Below are 19,667 nucleotides of genomic sequence, written 5' to 3'. Positions count from 1 at the left end.
CAAGTACATTTTAAAAAGTAGTTGTAGAACAAATTTTAAAGTTTGGTGTGGATTACAGTTCCATGACTTTTTGTTTTTCTTCTAGCTGCTCCGAGACACTGGAGACTAAAAGAAATATCAATGTAATGATTCAGGAGTCATGTTAATTTGTTAAATCTTATCTTCTCTGCATAACTCCACCATCAATTTTGATCTTTCTCTCACTCTTTAGGGGTATTCGGGCTATGTTCATTCTAACTTTTCATATTAGAAAGGGCTGTTGATAATATAGGATGGGGGATGGAACTAGTTGATGTTCTGGAGAGACTGGCCCTTCTGCATTTCAGGACTTAACTGGTCCAGGGACCCATCTGGAGGTTGGAGGTTTCTGCAAAGTTACCCTAGTGCATGGAGCCTTTGTAGAATCTTATATAAAGTCCAAGATGCTCTTTAGAATTGGCAGGAATTGTTTTGATTGGAGTTTGGCAAGTTATGATAGGCGCCGTTGTCTAACTGAAGCTTACATAAGAATGATCTCCAAAGTAGCCTCTTTACTCTGTTTGAACTCTCTCAGCCACTGATACCTTTTTTGTTACACTTCTTTTCCCCCTTTTGGTTAGGATGGCATTGTTGAGCCCACATCTCCCATGCTGCCAGAGAGACTTTCACTCCTGAATGTTATGATCCACATAGGGGAAGGCCAATGGTTTCACTTGCAGAAATTGAACTTAGAGAGAAAGGCCTCATCTGTGCAAGAGAGTAAGTCCTCTGGACATGACTCTTATACCTATAGGTAGGCTAAATTTCTCCACTATATACATAAGCTTCACAAGAGTAAGCCTTAAGATCAAGGGCTTACCCTATTGATTTGTGTGTCCCTAATGTTTGACACAGTATCTGTAGTTTCACCTCTAGTAAAATTTAATAGTTCTATATTTTTTCTCCCATCCCTCAAGGGACTTTGTCAATACTTTCTGATTATTTGGGAAGACATTTTTTGCACTTTAGTATTTGTTAAAATGATAGCACACCACTGAACCTCCTAATCCAATTATTTGCCAAGGAATCACCAGCATCAATTGACTAAAAAAATCAAATCATTACTTTCTGTGAAAAATATGGATACACAAATTTAAATGACTGGATTAACTTTTTTATATATATGGGCAGGCCCCGGGAATTGAACTCGGGTCTCCAGCACAGGAGGTGAGCATTCTCCCACTGAGCCACTGGTGCACCCCCATATGACTGGAATTTCAACCACAAAATGTAAAAATAGTTGTGTCATCCAACTTCTTATCAGTCTTTTTGGTAGTCATCTGAGCCAAGCTTTAGGCTGGATGTACGGTTTAATTTGTAAGGTGCTGGAATGCAATATACCACAAATGGAGGGGCTTTTTAAAAGGGAATTTATTAAGTTGCAAGTTTACAGTTCTAAGGTCATGAAAATGTTCAAATTAAGGCACCAACAAGAGGTTACCTTCACTGAGGAAAGGCTGATGTTGTCAGGAACCCTGCTGTCATCTGGGAAGGCTCCTACTGGTTTCTGTTGGAATCTCTGGCTTCTGGACACCTCTTTCAGCTGGAAGGGTACATGACAATGTCTGCAAGCTTTCTCCCTTCATTTAATAAGGCTTTCCCAGGGGCATTGACTTCTGTATCTCCAAGGATGTCTAGTTGTGTGGGTTCTTTTGGTTCTAAAGTTTTTTCCAAGATGGTTCTCTCTTAAAGGGCTCCAGTAAGCAACCCCACCTTGAATAAGTGGAGATATATCTCTATGGAAACCATCTAATCAAAAGTTACCACGCACAATTGGGTGGGTCACATCTCCATGGAATCAATCAAGCAGATCCCACTCAGCAATAATGAATGAGGATTAAAGTACATGGCTTTTCTGGGGTGCACAACAGATTCAAACCAGCACAGGGTACAAAGGCTGAAGTTTAAGCAGAGACAATTCTTATTTAAATGGCTTTACTGAGATGATATATTTAATTCTCTAAGTGAGCAGCGAACATAGTCAGTTGCCTCTAGGATGTGAATCATGATCCTATTGACTGAGTTCACACATAACGACTAGGTTTGGTCTTCCTTTTTACTCTCCTTCTCTCTCAAGAATTAAAACATCATGATTTATGATAGTTCGAAAGTTCAAGTCAAGAATCATGTGAGATCTTTGATTTTTTAAGTGGTTTCTCTTTTGTCTATTTTCTCATTTATCTTTCTTGGTGTATCACTAAAGCCTCCCTTTTTCTTTTTTTGCAAGTATTGATTAGGATTTACTATTTCTAGGAACGTGTACTTCATAAAGGAGCAGATTTCTGTCCAGTAATGTTAGTGTAAAATCCCTGGGAAGAAAGTTAATTTGTGAGAACAAGCATAAATTGGCCTTAAGCATGGATAGGGAGCTATTTTCCTGTCTTTGGGGTTTTCAAGGGAAAATCCCACTGCCTACTACCAAATATGGCTCATTCCCAGTACTTCTGTGAATGTTAGGTATTGAAGAACTCTCATCAAATACAAATCATTATAAGAATAGGGAAGTAAGCTTTTATGAGCTCTTAATGTCTCATTCATATGTCTTGAGCAGAATAGGGTAGTGTGACAAAGTAAGGAAGGGAGAATATATTAGAAATTTCCAGGAGGAATTAAATAGAATACAAAAAGGTGTGAGATTTGATAGGTAGGCCCAGTCTAGGTAGCACAGGAAGATCACCTTCTTAGTGGCAGTATCTGATTCTGTGGATTTATGGTTTCCAACATTAGACAAAACCAGAGGAAAGTGGCCCACTGATGTGCAGTCAGGGTTTTGACTGTGTTGACTGCAAACAGGGTTATTGGTGGGAGGGTTGTGGGATAGTATACACTGTGAAGCAGACCTTTCTCTTGTTTTAGAGAATCACAGTGATTCTTCATAAATACTATTTGTCCCCAAAAGTCATTGATGGTATAAACTTGGTATATCCTTGTCCAGGTGATCTGTGCTGGTGATATTTTGTTATAATGAATCATTTCTTTAACACTGTAAAACTGGCGCCTGTAACCGATCTTCAAATCCTAACCCATTTCATTTAGGACTGATACATAAAGAATATTTTATGGTAAATGTGCTGGTTTGAAACTATTGTGTATCCCAGGAAAGCCATGTTCTTTGGGTGAGGTCTGTTTGGTTGTTTCAAAAGAGATGTGACCCATCCAAGTTTGGGTTGTACCTTTTGATTAGGTGGTTTCCATGGAATGTGTCTCCATGAATTCAAGTTGGGATTGCTTACTGGAGTCCCTTAAGAGGGAACCATTTGAAAAAGCTTCACAGTCCACATAGCCAGAGAATTTTGGAGATGAAGAAAAAAAATGCCCTTGGGGAAGCTGTTTAAAACGAGAAGCAAAGACCGCAGCAGACACCGGCCACATGCTTTTTCAGCTGACAGAGGTGTTCTGGACCCATTGGCCTTTCTTGAATCAAGATATCTCTCCATGGGAATGGGGGAAAATTCAACTTCCCCAAGTGGAGAATTCTTGATATTCTCAGAAGCAGTGGGGACAACCAAAGGAATAGGTTGAGCCCCAATCTAGGGGTTTGCTCATATGAAACTTAATCCTGCAAAAGATAGGTCAAGCCTACTTAAAATTAGGAATAACAGTCACCCCCAAGAGAACCTCTTTTGTTGCTCAGGTGTGGCTTCTCTCTCCAGCCAACACAACAAGCAAACTCACCACCCTTCCCCTGTCTATGTGGGACATGACTCCCAGGGGTGTGGACTTTCCTGGAAACCTGGGACAGAAATCCTAGCATCAAGAGATTGAGAAAACCTTCTCGAACAAAAGGGGGAAGAGTGTAATGACCCAAAGTGTCAATGGCTGAGAGATCCAAACAGAATCGAGATGTTATCCTGGAGGTTATTCTTACGTATTAAGTAGATATCACCTTGTTATTCAAGATGTAATGAAGAAATTGGAGGAAACAGCCTGAAAATGTAGAGCTGTGTTCCAGTAGCCATGTTTCTTGAAGATGATTGCATAATGATATAGCTTTCACAATGTGACTGTGTGATTGTGAAAACCTTGTGCCTGATGCTTCTTTTATCTACCTTATGGACAGATGAATAAAACATATGGATTAAAAATAAATAAGTAATAGGGGGAGCAAATGTTAAAATAAATTTAGTTTGAAATGCTAGTGATCAATGAAAGGGAGCAGTAAGGGCTATGGTATGTATAAATTTTTTTTTCATTTTATTTCTTTTTCTGAATAGATGCAAATGTTCCAAGAAATGATCATGATGATGAATATGCAATTATGTGATGATATTGTGAATTACTGATTATATATGTAGAATGGAATGGTCAAAATAGGAATGTTTGCATTTGTTTGGTTTTTTGGTATTTAAAAAAAATAAAATAAATTTAAAAAAAGATATCTTTCCATGGATGCGTTAGTTTGGACATTTTATAGCCTTTAGAACTGTTAACTAGCAACTTAATAAATTCCCTTCTTAAAAGCCATTCAATTTCTGGTACATTGCATTCTGGCAGCTTCAACAAACCAAAATAGTAACTCTGATTCTCATCCTAAAAAATGAGAAAGGCAATATGAAAGAAAAGACAACAAAAGGAAAGACTGGGGTTGGGAAATAAAAGAAACATATAAGGAATTACGCCCAGGTGTGAATAGCTTAACATAATAAAACTTATACAACACAAATTCAAATCATGCATACTTACTATCTCTAGTAATCTTAATTAGGGTCTTCATTTAATATATGACTATAGACATGCCAAGGTAACCCCAGAGAGGTACACAGGAAAGGACAAGATACATTGACTCAAGTTGAATGTTTCAATGGGGAGTATTGGAGGATTGGAAGATGCAGGATGCAATTACAATTATTGATTCCTTACTGTGTGCCTGGCAGCAAAGCAGCTAAAAACTGACCACATTATTATTATTCTGGCAATTGCCCATTTCAGTATAGGGTGGGGCCACATCTGAGTTCATTCTTTATATCATTTCATTTTTATTTACTAATCTATTCTGCCAAAAATAGCCAAAGAAAACATTGTTCTAATAACATTAGGGGAAATTCTCCTAGGTCTGAAACCTTTTTTCCCTCAATTACCTGGAGTTAGAAAAGATATATATGCTATGGGGCTGTCATTAATAAATCGTATCTGTTTATTTTGAGGAGAATGCACACTTACATTGCATTGGTAAAATATACAAAAATATGTTTTCAAGTATCCAATTGATAAAAATCAGCACATGTATTCTATCAGAAATGTTTTCAATGGATCGTTGAAACTGAAATGTAATCTTTTTGTTTAATTCACTAATTATACCCATTAAAATAGTTCTCAAATTTGATTAGGAATGGTGATTTCCCTAAAAGCTCTAACATTTTGAATTGGCTTTAGTGTTTGACCAGAAGTCAGGGGTGCCAAAGTTGATACAAATTTCTTCTCTTTCTAGCATCTTGTTACAAAAGATTTATAGCTGTATATTTAGTACAAGGATTAGCACCCTCTTGAAATTGACTTCTATAACCTCTTTAATAATTAGGATGATTATGAGTGCTTACTCCGTTTGAGGCATTGTGTTAATGGTTTACATAAATTGCTTTCTTGAATCCTGAGATACACACATGCACCTACAAAAGTATATACTATGTCGGGTGGGCCACGGTGGCTCAGTAGGCAGAGTTCTTGCCTGCCATGTTGGAGACCTGGGTTCAATTCCTAGTGCCTGCCTATGCGGAAAAAAAAAGTATATACTGTGTTAAAATTGTTAGAAATTAAAGCTTAGAACCTTAGAAGTAGAGAGACTGAATGTCTAAAAGAATTTTGTAAAGTCACTCAGAAAATAACAGAGTCAGAATTTGAATCAAATATCAGTCTGTTTTCCAACATGCTATACTGCTTGAATATTATTATTTTATTAATTATAGTAGCCCTAGGAATTCATGAAGAAAGTAAAATTGCTTTCCGGATTTATGATTCTTGGTTAATCAATAGCATATACTCTCCCTAGTCATGGGACCAGTAGTGTTGTAGGAGAAGGAGGAGGGGAAGAGAAGGAGGAGGGGAAGAGGGGGAGAAGGAGAAGAAGGTCGGAGAAGAGGAGGAGCCGAACAAGAAATGGAAGAACGTGATCTTCCCTATTTTCATGACGATGAGTGTATTTCTCAAGATAATTTTGAATACAAGAGAAAGATCCCAACAGAAACTCACATAACCAAAGATAATTTATTTGTTCATGTAATTTAGCTAGTTCAGGCAAAACTGAATTCAGGTTTACAAATGATGTTGTGAGGAAGCTGACTTTGCATTTCTTCCTCTGCTTTCCTATGTGTGGATTTCCTTTTAGGTAAGCCTTTCCCCAATACTGGCAAAAATAGTCATCAGCGGGTTATTTTTTATTAACATTTTACAAATTTAGAATTATGCAAAATCATCTTAACCATGTGTGTGTGTGTGTGTGTGTGTGTGTGTGTGTGTTGGTGGGGGGGTGCTGGGGAGTGATCAGGATAAGGAACACGAAGGAAGAATGACAATTGGAGGGAACAGTCTTTATCATGAAGTTGCTTGTGCTTCTGCCAAAGTGAGGCTTTAAGCATCCAACCAGTCTCAAAGCATTTTATTTTATTTTGTTTATTTTATTCACCCATCACTTCTGTATGTGTATATCATATCTATGTTAAATATGTATTGATAAATTTCATTTGTTCATTCCTTTTGTAAATTAGAATTTACATTTTGTAAATTAGAAGTAATAACTGGAATTCCTTCCATATGGCAGGTACATCAGACACAGGAGATTAATTTTTCTTCCAATCTGACTTAATTCCTTTCAAACATAAAACTTTCCTCAAATAACCCATGTTTCTTACTTAGAAAACTATAGAGGTTCTGAATTTTTGCTCTTCACATGTCATAATTTTTTGAGAATGTTAACATTTTCAGACATATTAACTTAATTCCGAGCCTCCATTTCTATGTACACATATTTCACCAGATGCAGTATTTTCAGGATCTGGTTTGTTTTAACATGTGTTAATACACATGCCTCTTTATAGCCATTAATAAAATATTGGGATTTTGACTACAGCTACAGATTACTTTCTATATTCTTAAAGTAGATTCAGGTTTCATCTTCAACAAAATCTCCAATAAACTTCATACCCTTAAGACACACCCATTGCCTCTGGATCTGCATAGACATTGAATAGACTTGATTTCTGCAACCATAAATGTATTTTCCCTTCAAGTGATGCATTCTTACTGTCTCCCCTTTAACTTTCTTGGGCAACTCAAAGCCAACTCATTACATTTTCTGTAAGGATTTTCCAATTATTACTCTTAAAAAAATGTTCTTCTTCCTAATATGGGCACTGTTGTGTTACAGATGTTTTCTGTGTACTTTCCATTATCACTCTATGGGTTGAAGTATATCTTAAAGAGATGTATGGGTGTACCTCAAGGAAACAGAGTGAATGGGCAAAAGAGACTGTCCAGCTGTGGAGAATGAATTACTGGCATAAGTGTATTCCCTCAAGCTTAAAATACTTGATAACCCAGTGCTTCAGCACCTGAATAGACTGCACATCTGATTCTGGGCTGTGAGATAATTTTCCCTCAGATACAAGTTTAGACATTAACTACACCTCAGTGCAGCACACATGAAGAAGAGCTGAGTTACATTTCTCCCAGTGATGTCATCAGAGAGATACTCAAATGAGAATGAAAAAGATTAGATTATGGAAAAATAAAAACACTTGAATGTCTAAAATATATGTGCATAATAGTGAGGAAGAAATTTTTTTCTAAGACAGGAACTTATATCCCAAGATTTGCTATTTCCTTGATTTACATTGTATAGAAGGTCTGAATTACTAGTACATTTCAACAAACATCTCTTGTCTTATTTTTTACAGAAACACGGTTTTAACAAAACTACCAAGCAAAGCTTTCCCGTGCTATCCAAGGTAATTTCCTGCCATTCAACAATATATAAAATATAAGAAAATGTTCATATTAGGACACAATAATTTAAGTGCTATATGTGATTAGTACTCCAAAATTAACAATGAACTCAACTTTTCTGTTTCTGAGCTATGCCTTTTAGCTAAGAAAAATAAATAATAAAAATAAGTATCTTCTGATTAAAAGAAGATGGACTAATGCATTACTATTCTCCCTTTCTAATGGCTAGAGAAAGAAATGAATGTCCATAGAAATATGACCAAGATCACATCAGACCTGGCTCTTTTCCATCCCAAATGCCTTGTAGACTAGAACTGGTCTTGCTCTTGTGTGCTCTTCTAAGGTTGGGTGGTGTCTTTCACAGATCTACATGGTGAATACTGGATAATTGCCTATGGAACCAAATCCTTCAGTAGCATTAAGGCCATAACTTAGCCTTCACCATGATGTCTGAGATCATGAAAACACTTAAAACCATGCCCAATTCCTTAACATCTCTTCCCCAATAAGCAACTGAATGACCCCACCCTCCACCCCACTACCCACCACCGCCACTACCACCACCCTCCCACAAAAATTACCTAGGCAGGATACCCTTGTACCTAAGTAGCTGAAAGTAAAAGGCCTCACAAGTCCTTTCCTCTCAAACTCCAGTATAGGGATGCAGCCAGTTAATTCAAGTCCCATCCTGTTTTTAAATGGCGTTTAAATGGCATTGCATTAGATAACCTTTGAAAAAATGTCAGAGGAAAGCAGGGAAACTTTTCTTGAAATCTGCAACAGATATTCATATCTGCATGCATAAACACACTCCTTGAAGGTGGTAGATAAGTTTCTGCATAACCCAAAGAATGTGCCTTCATCTGTATTAAGGAAAAGTAAAATCCGGCGCAAGAAGATATTCCAGGAGACACTGGATTCAATTATTTGAGCCCTATACTTTAAAATGCCAACATCCTCAGGAGCAAAGTCCCCGTTGGTGTCTTGTTGATAGCCTTGGAATCCTTTGGCTGTGTTTGCTAAAACAGATGAGCAAGAGGCTGTTTGTGAATACTAAATTCTGGCAGGGCAGGGTTTGAAGGTCCAGGCTTCCCTTGATATTTAACAGTAGGGCCAGGGGCCCTCCTGTCCACTCTTACCTGAGCCTCCCCATCCAGAGAGTACAGACTAGCACTTCCAGCTACCAATCTGATCCTCATACAACAGAGTAAACCTTACAGAAAGCTTGCTCCTCTCCCTTCCCCCCATGCCTTCACTGGAGAGCAAAGGTTCTGAGACATTTCTCTGGATTTGGTTAAATATTATTTTCACTCTTGTTGAAAAAGTGGCCCTTGTGGGCAATTATGTCCTATGTCTTTGAGTTTTACAATTTAATGTAAAACAGTAACTTTGTATTTATCATAGTCCTTGCTGCCTCAGGCTCCTAGTCTCTCTTCTCCAGTTTATGTGGGGCCTCGTTTATAGCCATGCACCCTGTTAGACTCCGAAGGTGTTTTTTTGCTTCCAACAGTTTCCAAAACAAACAGTGGAGGCTGCTACCGGTCTAGTATTGACTCAGTCTGATGCAACGGTGTCTCCCAATCCGAGCGTCCTGGGCCATCATTGACAGCAGATTTGCTCCTTAAAAGGCCTGTGCTTGCCAATCTCTGAGCTTTGCTAGCTCCTGGAAGCAGGGATTTGAAGACTGATGGGTGACACACGTCCACTGTGAGCAAGAAGACCGCAAAGGGAATCGGGACGCGATTCCGGAGAACTTAGGCTCCAGCTTGATTTTGCTCTACTTTCACTTTGCCTATTCAAAGAAATATATATATATACACACACACACGTATCTCTTGCTAATCTATTCACTATATCGACATCATCTAGATGATATAGGTATATAGATCCCCAGAAATCGCTTTTCGAATTCGGGGATCTTTCTGCTTTCCCTCCCCAATCTGCGCCCTCCGTCCCCTCCCCCTTCCCTCCCTCCTCTCCCGGCTCAGGTTGAAACTTTGCTGCGCACATTCCCTTCGCCTCCTGCAGGAATGGCTCTGAGCTCACGAGCGCACGCCTTCTCGGTGGAAGCCTTGGTGGGGAGATCCAGCAAAAGAAAACTGCAGGACCTGAGAGAGGAGGCGCATCCTGGGCTGCAGGAGAAAGAGGGCGAAGACGAGGAGAGGAAGAGCGGCGCAGTAGCGAAGGAGAGCAAGCAGCAGGGTGAGTTTCTTCCGTAGCCTTTAAGTCCTGGGTCCACCGATCCGCATCTCATTCCACTCCGCGCGCGACGCGACAGGAAGGCTGTTCGCCGTGACCCAGGACGACCTGGACCAGCAGGGCGGCCTCGTTTTGGGCTGCAGGACACCTTGGTCACCTGGCTGGAAGGGAAGCTTCAGCGTTTCCCAGTCCCACCCGGAGTTCTGCGGTCCCTTTGCGGTGAAGGGGGAGGGCACCAGTTTACGAAGAAGTGCGGCTTTGAGGTCCGGGCGAAGCCGGGAGACACAGAGGGTAGCTGCACTGGGGGTACTAAGAGAGCGCGGCCCCAGCTTCTCTGGTCATCCAGCTTGACGGCCAAAGTCTCCGGGGAGAGTGAGGAAGGGCAAAACTTAAGAAGGGCCGCGCTTGTCTTGAAGAATGACCTCGGCGCCTTTTCCTCTTTTTCCATTAAAGAGTCGCCGGGGATGTCGTGGGGCTTGCGGATCCGTGGCCAGGGTTCCTGGGGAAGGAACCGGGTCGGCCTTCTCTAAGACAGGCGCCTGATAGTAGGAGGCGCGCGAACTGCGAAGTTCTCGCCAAACCTTGGGCTTCTCTGTGTCCAACAGAAAAGCGACCTAAGAGAGAACCCACAGCAACTGCTTTCTCTGATTGTGGAGGCGGCTGCGACGGTTGCAGCTGCCGATGCAGCAGCGGTAATCTGGAAGTGGAGCTTCAAGGAGCCGAGCTGTGGAAGAGATTCCATGACATCGGGACGGAGATGATCATTACCAAGGCGGGCAGGTTCGCTTCTGCCCAAGCTCTTCAAGGGCCGTGGGGCGGGCCTGTGCACATAGTAGGCACTTAACGTACAGCCTATGTGAGATGCAGCGCCTCCAGTGTTATGCTCTAGTGCTCTTTTTCACCATCAAAAGGCCCCCACTCCCCAGGCATTAGGAAGTCATCACTTCAGGCAACCAGGCTAAGGTGTGTTTGGTGCTAACTTGCTCAGTCAGCCTTCCTTTCCTGGACATGGTGACACAGGGCTCACTCCCCCAGCTCCTGCCTGTGCAGTATATAATACAAATTCCACCTGCCAAAGCAGTTGCCTGTTGCTGTAGGTTGTGGCCAAGTCTCTTCTTTAACATTTCACGGTTACTAGTGTACAAAATCTCATCTCACAGGCTGCCAGTCCACCCTCCTCCACCCAGGTTGGTTTGGATTGGGCCTTTCTCACAGTCACCTTTATGGAAGCTGGATTGTTTTTTGTTATGGTTTGTGAGTCTTCCTAACTTCAGCCTTTCCTAAATCTGCCTCAAATAATTGGAAGAGTGACATATTTTTACCCCTTCTATTTCTATAGCTTTTTAGTATGGTGGGGGTGGGGTGGGGATGAGGAACAAATGCTTTGATTGGCCTTGTGGTGAGGATATTCTGCTGCACTAAGTCCTGCACTTGTTCAATTAATCATATAAACCAACAATCTTTCCTTAAGCCTGTCCTGCAATGGGAAGGGTATTTTCATTGATGCTAGCATTTCTCCTTGATCTTACTGCCCCCTCCCCATCCCCCTTCCCGGCCCCCCCCAACCCCCCCCTCCAGAAGCCTCTAAAAGTGCTCTCCTCAGTCGTTAAATTCTCTCCCACAGGCGGATGTTCCCCTCTGTTCGGGTCAAGGTGAAAGGACTGGACCCAGGGAAACAGTACTGTGTAGCCATCGATATGGTGCCAGTGGATTCTAAACGCTATAGGTAAGGAATGTACCCAGGTCCAGGTGTTATTTTTAAAACCCTAGCAGGGGAAGAAGAAAAATTGCTCTCCAAAGGCTTTGGAAGTCATTTTTCTCACTCAAACCCAGAATTCAAACTGAGGGGAAAGCAGGCTTGAGCCCCTTTCGACCCTCTCCGGAAACACGGTGCCGTGTAATTCAAAATATTCCGAATCTTTTGTCTACGGACTGCTCTAGCCTTGGCTGTGCAGAATATCCAGAGCGTGTGTTCTGTCTGTCCGGAGGGAAGCAGTTTGGAGGAATGTTAGGGAGGATTGTCTGAGGCTTGGGGTGGGCCCAGGCTTCTGGTGCTATGCTGGAAGGGGCGCTAGAAGATGCTTTGATATGCCACCTAAGACTTGACAGTCCAGAGGTTTTCATGGCTGGGCCTGCTTTTCCTTCCTTCTTCAGTGTCTTGCCTGAAGCGGACCCCAGAAGGTGTGAGTACCCATTCCTCATAATTTAAACATCCATTTAGAGCAGGCTGCAAGTGGCCAAACGGCCCAGGTACCAAGAGGGCCTTCAAGGCAGGCAGCTCAGGGGCTCCAGCAGGTGTATGGTAGTCTCCGACACTGCACTTGCAAGCGTTCAACTGTGAGATTCGTGCTTGACTCTCCAAGTAGTCAGCCTGCTTGGTGCCCATGACCCATTGTTGGCTGTGAGGACAATCTAGATGGTACAGCTCACTAACTTGCTGGAAGTGCAGCCTGGAAAAAGGACAGCAAGTTGTTTGTCGGTGCTGCAGCTTTGCTGCACTATTGATAATGCAGTACAGAGCTGCATGCAATTGAAATCAGGAACAGTTCGAAAATCAGTCTGTCGGTTACATAGGGCAGGATCTTTGGTATTTGCAATGTTGAAGACTTATTGGGAAAAGGACTCCAAGGAAAACTGATGGCCATAGGCTGGAAAGACACATTCCTCAGTCCTCCACTTCATGCCAGAAGCCTGTGGATTTTTTTGGCGTTTCTGCACTGAGAAATGGGTGGGGTTAGTTCCTGAGGCAGTTTCTGTGAGGAAACTTAAATCCTATACTATTTGATGCACCCTGGAACTTTGTTGCATTTTGATGACATATGCTTGCTAACAGTTTATTTTTTGTCCCTGAGTGGCTCTTTGGAAATTAAGTTGGGCTTTCTGCTACTTGCTTGTAGGATCAAGGAGCTAACCTTTGCTTAGACCCTTAGGGCAGGATCATCACAGCCTTACTTCCACGCTCCTGGCTTTGGCCTGTTGTGTTTAACGCCACATCCCACACCTTCTCAGGTACATTTACCACAGCTCGCAGTGGATGGCAGCAGGAAGTACGGACCACTCATGTATCACTCCCAGGCTCTATGTCCACCCAGACTCGCCCTGCTCGGGAGACACCTGGATGCGACAGATCATCAACTTTGATCGCGTGAAACTCACCAACAATGAGATGGACGACAAAGGCCACGTATGTGAGCTTAATTCTTTGCCTCCAGGAGGTAGGTGCCAAAGTGCCGGCCACAGGTTGTCCTGAAAAAGCCTGAGGATGCTTCTCGCAGACATGGTGCATGCTGTGCTCTCTAAGAATTGCCCAAGATCTGGGGGGTATGCAAAACAGCCAACCAGTACTCCCAAGGGTTATGTGTCCTCCGAGAGTGCTGGGGGTGGTAGTGAGCATGGGGAGTTTGGGAACCAAAAGAGACCTGTTTAAGCCATGATTCCTGGTCTGTGAGTACAGAAGGGAATGTTTCACAAAAATCTCTGGCACCTAGACCTTCAGAGTCATCATTAAATACTCTGATTGCCTTTTCCTTAGTCCATGTCTTCCCATAGACACCTCCTGTGAGGTGTGTTATGGTGGGAGGATGCAAATGGGAACATGGACTGGAAATCTACCCACTTTGCCCCCTTGGAAGACCTTTTGGGTCACAGTGACCATAAGCGTTCTTCCCAGGTCCACCCTGCCCCTGCTTGTTGCTTCCCTGTGTTAGCCACCAAAGGACAGACAGGCAGATTTCCAAGTTTGAAGGGAGGGGATGTGTCAGACAGTTGCACACAATGTCCAAGTCCATCATTAACCACCCAGGAAGCCCAAAGCAGGGGATATGACCATGGTAACAACTGAACACATGGACAAATAGTACAGCGAAATCTCTTGGGTGTGGCTACCTGAGCGTCTCTGATTTAGCCTCACCTTTGTGTGTGCTCATGTTGGAGTGGTCACTAAAGGGGGGCAGTATAGGGAAAGGAAGCCAGTTTTGATTGCAGCATTTACCATTTTTCCTCCAGATCATCCTGCAGTCCATGCACAAGTATAAGCCTAGAGTACATGTGATGGAGCAGGACAGCAGGGTTGATCTGTCCCGAATTCAGTCCCTGCCCATTGAAGGGGTTAAAACATTCTCCTTTAAAGAAACTGAGTTTACCACGGTGACTGCTTATCAAAATCAACAGGTAAGATTGACTAGGTCTCAGGCAAGTGGGGATGGCCCCGAGGGAACTGCCAGATGGAAGCAAGATGTACTCTGTGGATTGCATTTTCCACAGTTGAAAACATTCAGTCTAGCTGCATTGTCATAAAGGCAAGTTTGATTATGAGTTATGTGTAGCTTATGTTAGAAAAGAGAACAGAGCAAAGGGGATTAGGCGACAACCATTCTGAATTCGAATTAGTAATATACTTACATTTATTTAAAATGCCGTGTTGCAATTTGCAAAGTATTTTGTTGTTGAAAGAATTATAAACAAAGATGGTAGTGTTACTGAGAGCACTGACTTTATCTTTCCATCTCTTTTGGATCCATAGATTACCAAACTGAAAATAGACAGGAATCCTTTTGCTAAAGGATTTAGAGATCCTGGGAAAAACAGGTAAACAATATAATAACAATCATACTTAATATAACCAGTGTTAAAGATAATGCAACTGATTCTTAAAGCGCAGAGGCCCTGTATTATGTATCATGTAGGTTTTAGGAAGGGAACCCAGATGTTTTCTCTCTAAAACTCTGCCTCTTCCTACTCCTTTCCTCCCTACACACACACTTTTAGGGATTGCTTAGTCCAGATTCCTGATTTTGACTGAATTTTATTCAGAGATCTAACTATAGAATAAAACTACTTTAGATAATCACTCCTAAAACCATAAAAAAATCACTCAAAACTTTACATAAATCGTTAAAATCATTATTTTCAAGAATTACATTTCTGCAGTTACTGAAACTTAAACTTCTTTTTTTAGGGGTGTATTGGATGGGCTTTTAGAGATCTACCCATGGAGGCCCTCTCTCACTCTGGATTTTGAAACCTTTGGGAGAGACACACAAAGTAAGCAAACTTCTAACCTTAAGTTTTATTTATACATGTAAATGAAATATCAACAACCAGAACTTCTGTACCAAATACCATGCAAGGATATAAGTACATAACAGAAAATGTGTGTTTGCAGGCAAGTATGTGTATATATTTACCTTGATGAGGTAGTAAAAGACTAACAGCGACAGAAGCTGACATGAAGGAATAAAGCAGAGATTTAAACATGGTCTTACTGACTTCTGTCTTGTCTTTGAGTTCTTTTATACCCTGACATCTCCAATTCTCATCCAGATCCTTCAGCATCTCATTGCCTTATATGCTTTAAGATCTTCCTGTCGTGCATATGTAATCTTATTTGCAAATATATTATATATTGAAATGAATATATTTTATGAGAAACTTCTAGCACATGTTAAAATGTTAGCCATTAAATTACACCATTACTTAGCTATGATTTTCCTTTTGTTGTGAGTGGGGAAAGTAAATGATGAAATAATATTGCCATCACAATTACTTTAATTGCCACAAGCATTTAATTTATTTGCAAGATATTTGTTCTCAGGAAGCGCATCTCATGACTAAATCATCATTATCATCATCAACAGCCAATGCTTTATTTCTGATAGAAGATTTTATACCTTTATGTGTTCCTATATTTAACAAAAAATAGGAGATTCTTTATTTGCAAGCACTGTTATTTTATTACCCATTTTGTGTGTTGTATTAAAATCGCTTGTCTTTGAACATTAATCCAAGGTTAAAATCATGGAGCAAATTATTAACATTGCAGTTAGGCTGAGTTTTACATGATACAATAACAAAACAGTTAAAACATGAAAAGATTAAGTCTAAAAACTTGGTGAAATATTTTACTTAATTGACTGTATTGATGTGCTTTAGGGTATTTCTTAGAAATGTATGAACTCTTATTTGATATTGTCATTTTAATAGCATTTAGGCAGCAAACTTTTAAAATATCTGTCACCACACAGTGCCTTAGCAAAGAAAAAAGTTAAAGATTATTACTAATTTATCAATTAAAAACATTTTTCTTATTTAAGGTGTCCAGAATACTTTCAAATTGCAAAGAATAGTGGTGTAGATTTTTAAAAATAACTTTCAAAAGTTTTATCAGAAAAGGTAATTGTCACCATGTTGATACAGATTAGGGTGTGTCTATATACACAAAAGAGTTAACGAAACAACAGCAAAACCCCCTCCCCAAATTGATCAAGGTCATTCAATAACCAGTTGTTTGATTGAATTCAAACATTTTAAAGTCTAGATTTTCCTGGACCTTATAATTATATCTAATTTAAGTAAATGTCAAGCAACCATAAAAATCATCTGACAATATTGACAGGAATATTTCCATTCTCATCTTGATGTTTCTTACCCTGCAAAATTGTCTTCAAGCCATGATTTAGTGCACTATGGCAATCTCCTTATCTGTGATTTTCATATATGAAAAAAAGCTGGTATTTTTAATATGTTTTTTTCCTTTATAAATATCAGTTCAATCAGTATGATTAAAAATCATACTGGAACTGTCTATATTATCCTAAGCAACCAATCCATCTGTTTGATTTAGACAACTACTGTTTTTTCCTAATTTGGTAAAAATTTTTTTTAGTAAGAATAGAAAGATGTTTCAAAAAGATAAAGCTACTTTCTACTTATAAAATATAACTGATTCTGGGTAGCATTAAAATTGAACTTCTTTTGGGTGGGCAACCATGGCTCAGTGGCAGAGTTCTCACCTGCCATGCCAGAGATCTGGGTTCGATTCCCAGAGCCTGCCCATGAAAAAGAAAAAAATTGAACTTCTTTTGAAATTCACTGGATAAATGTGTTTCAAGTGCTTAGCACAGCCCTTGAGCATAGTGAATGCTCAATACGTGATTCATACTAGTAGTGCCTATAATAATAGTGGTAGTGATAGAGGTAGTATACTCAACTTCAGTCAGGGGAATAAGTATCTGCTTTCCCAGAGAAGCTAAAAAAAACATGCACTTGCAAGGGAAGCTAATCTAAGAATGAAAGGGGCATGATCATGGATATGATCACTGATTATTAATTCATTATTAATTCCCTGAATTGTCATTCACAGGTGGAAGAAGTGGCTCATCACCAGTGACCTCTAGTGGAAGAGCTCCCTCTCCTTTGAGCTTGTTTTCTCCACCTTGCTCCCTGCCTACATTTCACTTACCTACAAGCTCTCTTGGAATACCATGTGCAGAGGCATATCTGCACAATATCAACCTGCCCCTTTGCTACAAGATTTGCTCAACTAATTTTTGGCGACAGCATTCTCTGGTCTTGTCTGCTCCTGAGAGGCTAGCAAGCAACAACAGGTCTCAGTCTCTAGCCCCATTCATGATGGAAATGCCCATGTTATCTTCCCTGGGGATTGCCAATTCAAAAAGTAGCTTACCTGTAGAATTCAATAGGCAGTGTCTACAGCAACCAAATTCTGTCAATCAAATGTTGTATGGATTACAGGTACTTGGAAATGTTTTCACACCAAGCACCATTGCCCAAGAAGCACTTGATTGCTCTTTCCATCCTTCCTATGGTTTTTATAAATACAACATTCCTATGTCATCTAGATTGGTAAATGCTGCCAACCATCTCAAAATGGACAATGACAATCAAGTTTCTTTTAGAGAAAGCAAATGTAATCATGCTCACTGGCACCCAACAATTAACCATTGCCTTTAATGGAATATTTGCATTCCTAGAACAATCACATATAAGCACATATTTTCTTTACATACAGCCAAAATAATGTCAGCAGCTCTTGGACTTTAAAAGGCCTTATGACCAGAAAATATTGCTTTGTTATACATTTAAAGTGCCTCAACAAATATTCCTAAGAAGTTCTTTATAACACCAAAAGTGTCCTATAAGAATTTTATTATAGTGGCCCTGGGTTTCAAAATAAGATACAAATAATTATTATTTGATAAAAGATCCTACCAGTGAAAAATGACGGTAGGTGAATGGGTCTCCATATCAATTGCTTCTTACCATTGACAATGACCAAAAGAAAGTGAATTTAATTCCTGTGAAAGCAGTGAAAAAATTTCAGTTTTATCCAAGTGTGCAAAGTTGGACTTCATTGTATTTACCTATCTGGTAGTTACAGAAGAAAATTTAATTGTTCATTCACCTTAAGGTACATGTAAGGACACAAATTATATTTATTAAACTTTGTAGCCTAAAGAATATTTAATCCTAAAGAAACAAATATAAAATGAAAAGTAAAACCTTCTAAATAAATTTGATCTTTTATTTTTTGATCATTCCTAGATGAAGCTTGTTTTCTTGTCACGTCAACACACCTGATATTTTATACAGAGTTTACAAAACAAATTATTGTAGTTCTTTAACAAAACTAAGAAATTAGGATTTGAAGAGGGAGAGCATGTCTGAGTCCATAATATGAAAATAACATTAAATTAGTAGAATTCAATTTACCATGGGTCAGTCATGGTAATTTAGACTAGATAAAAGTAGCATAAATAAGGCTTTTCATATTAGTTTATGAAGTTGAAAAATTTCCTTTAAACAGGTATTGAATTATCTAAAAAGAATTAAAAAGTATGGAGACTTAGAGATCTTTAAGATGAATCATATTTGAATTTTTATACAATTAGCTCTAGCCATTTTATTAAGCCAAGGCTCTTCATCTTACAATGGCATTACTTAAATTTTGACAAACCGAACAAATTGCTAAACTGCTTTTTCAAATTTTTCTAACATGTATCAGGAAGAATATATCATTTTTTTCACTCAAAATGGTTATTTCCTTTTAAATGTGTCTTCAAACTGAGTGTTCTAGTCAAGGTGAAATATTGTTTGTGGCTTCAAATAACTAGGTACTAGTAATAAAACTCATTGAGACAGAAACCTCTACTACCCAGATTAAAATGCAGTAAACACACTCTATTTCTATGAACTCCAAAAGAGGAAAGCTGTAGGCTAACTTTACCTGATAAAATAAATTATTTATGACTTTTTTTTAGAAGCTAGCGTAAGGTACGGAATAGTGGCCAAATAATAGTTAATGGACTCCCAAGTATAATAATGAAAACCACTATTTCCATTTTTGTGTATAAGTGTGTGTGTGTGTGTTTTCATCCTTTCTCCATTTTAAAAGAAAACAACTTAACTGACTAGATTTGTGAAATCTGATTCTTAATATAAACTAGTTACATGACTCATCTCAAATAAACCTAGAGAAAATAAACATTTAATCAATTCTGTAAAATTTGCACATTGATTCAGGAAATAAACGAATGTTAATTTATCATTGTGCAACCCTCAGCCAAGCTCAGATATGTAATAGGTTCCATGACCAGGAAAGTAGTTTTTTCTGGAGCAGTAAATGAGTGTGAAAACAAGGACTTAAAATGTGAGCCTGGTGGCAGAGCAAAGATGTAAGTGGATAAATTCTCTTTTCATTACATTTTAAATGC

At 39.6% G+C, this 19,667-nt stretch overlaps 2 protein-coding genes across 2 annotated transcripts in view; both read left to right on the top strand.

Moving 5' to 3' along the window:
• The window catches only part of LOC143671578 (circadian clock protein PASD1-like), a 67,173-nt gene extending 57,607 nt beyond the window's left edge, over positions 1–9,566 (top strand). Inside the window, exons 5-6 of the mRNA XM_077146822.1 lie at positions 7,908–7,958; positions 9,467–9,566. Coding sequence (XP_077002937.1) covers positions 7,908–7,958; positions 9,467–9,562 — 147 coding nt within the window. The 3' untranslated portion in view covers positions 9,563–9,566. The remainder of the gene's footprint in view (positions 1–7,907; positions 7,959–9,466) is intronic.
• Positions 9,552–18,491, top strand: TBX22 (T-box transcription factor 22). The gene is made up of 9 exons (XM_077146821.1): positions 9,552–9,663; positions 9,985–10,158; positions 10,761–10,935; positions 11,780–11,881; positions 13,165–13,339; positions 14,161–14,325; positions 14,678–14,742; positions 15,113–15,198; positions 17,297–18,491. Exons 2-9 carry the CDS (start codon positions 9,987–9,989, stop codon positions 17,905–17,907), a joined length of 1,551 nt encoding a protein of 516 aa, XP_077002936.1. The 5' UTR covers positions 9,552–9,663; positions 9,985–9,986; the 3' UTR covers positions 17,908–18,491.
• Positions 18,492–19,667: the final 1,176 nt, after the last annotated feature.

This window comes from Tamandua tetradactyla, chromosome X (assembly GCF_023851605.1).
Source record: "Tamandua tetradactyla isolate mTamTet1 chromosome X, mTamTet1.pri, whole genome shotgun sequence".
NCBI classification, from domain to species: Eukaryota; Metazoa; Chordata; class Mammalia; order Pilosa; family Myrmecophagidae; genus Tamandua; species Tamandua tetradactyla.
Note: the sequence above shows the minus strand (reverse complement) of the source record. Positions and strands in the feature narration are given on the sequence as shown.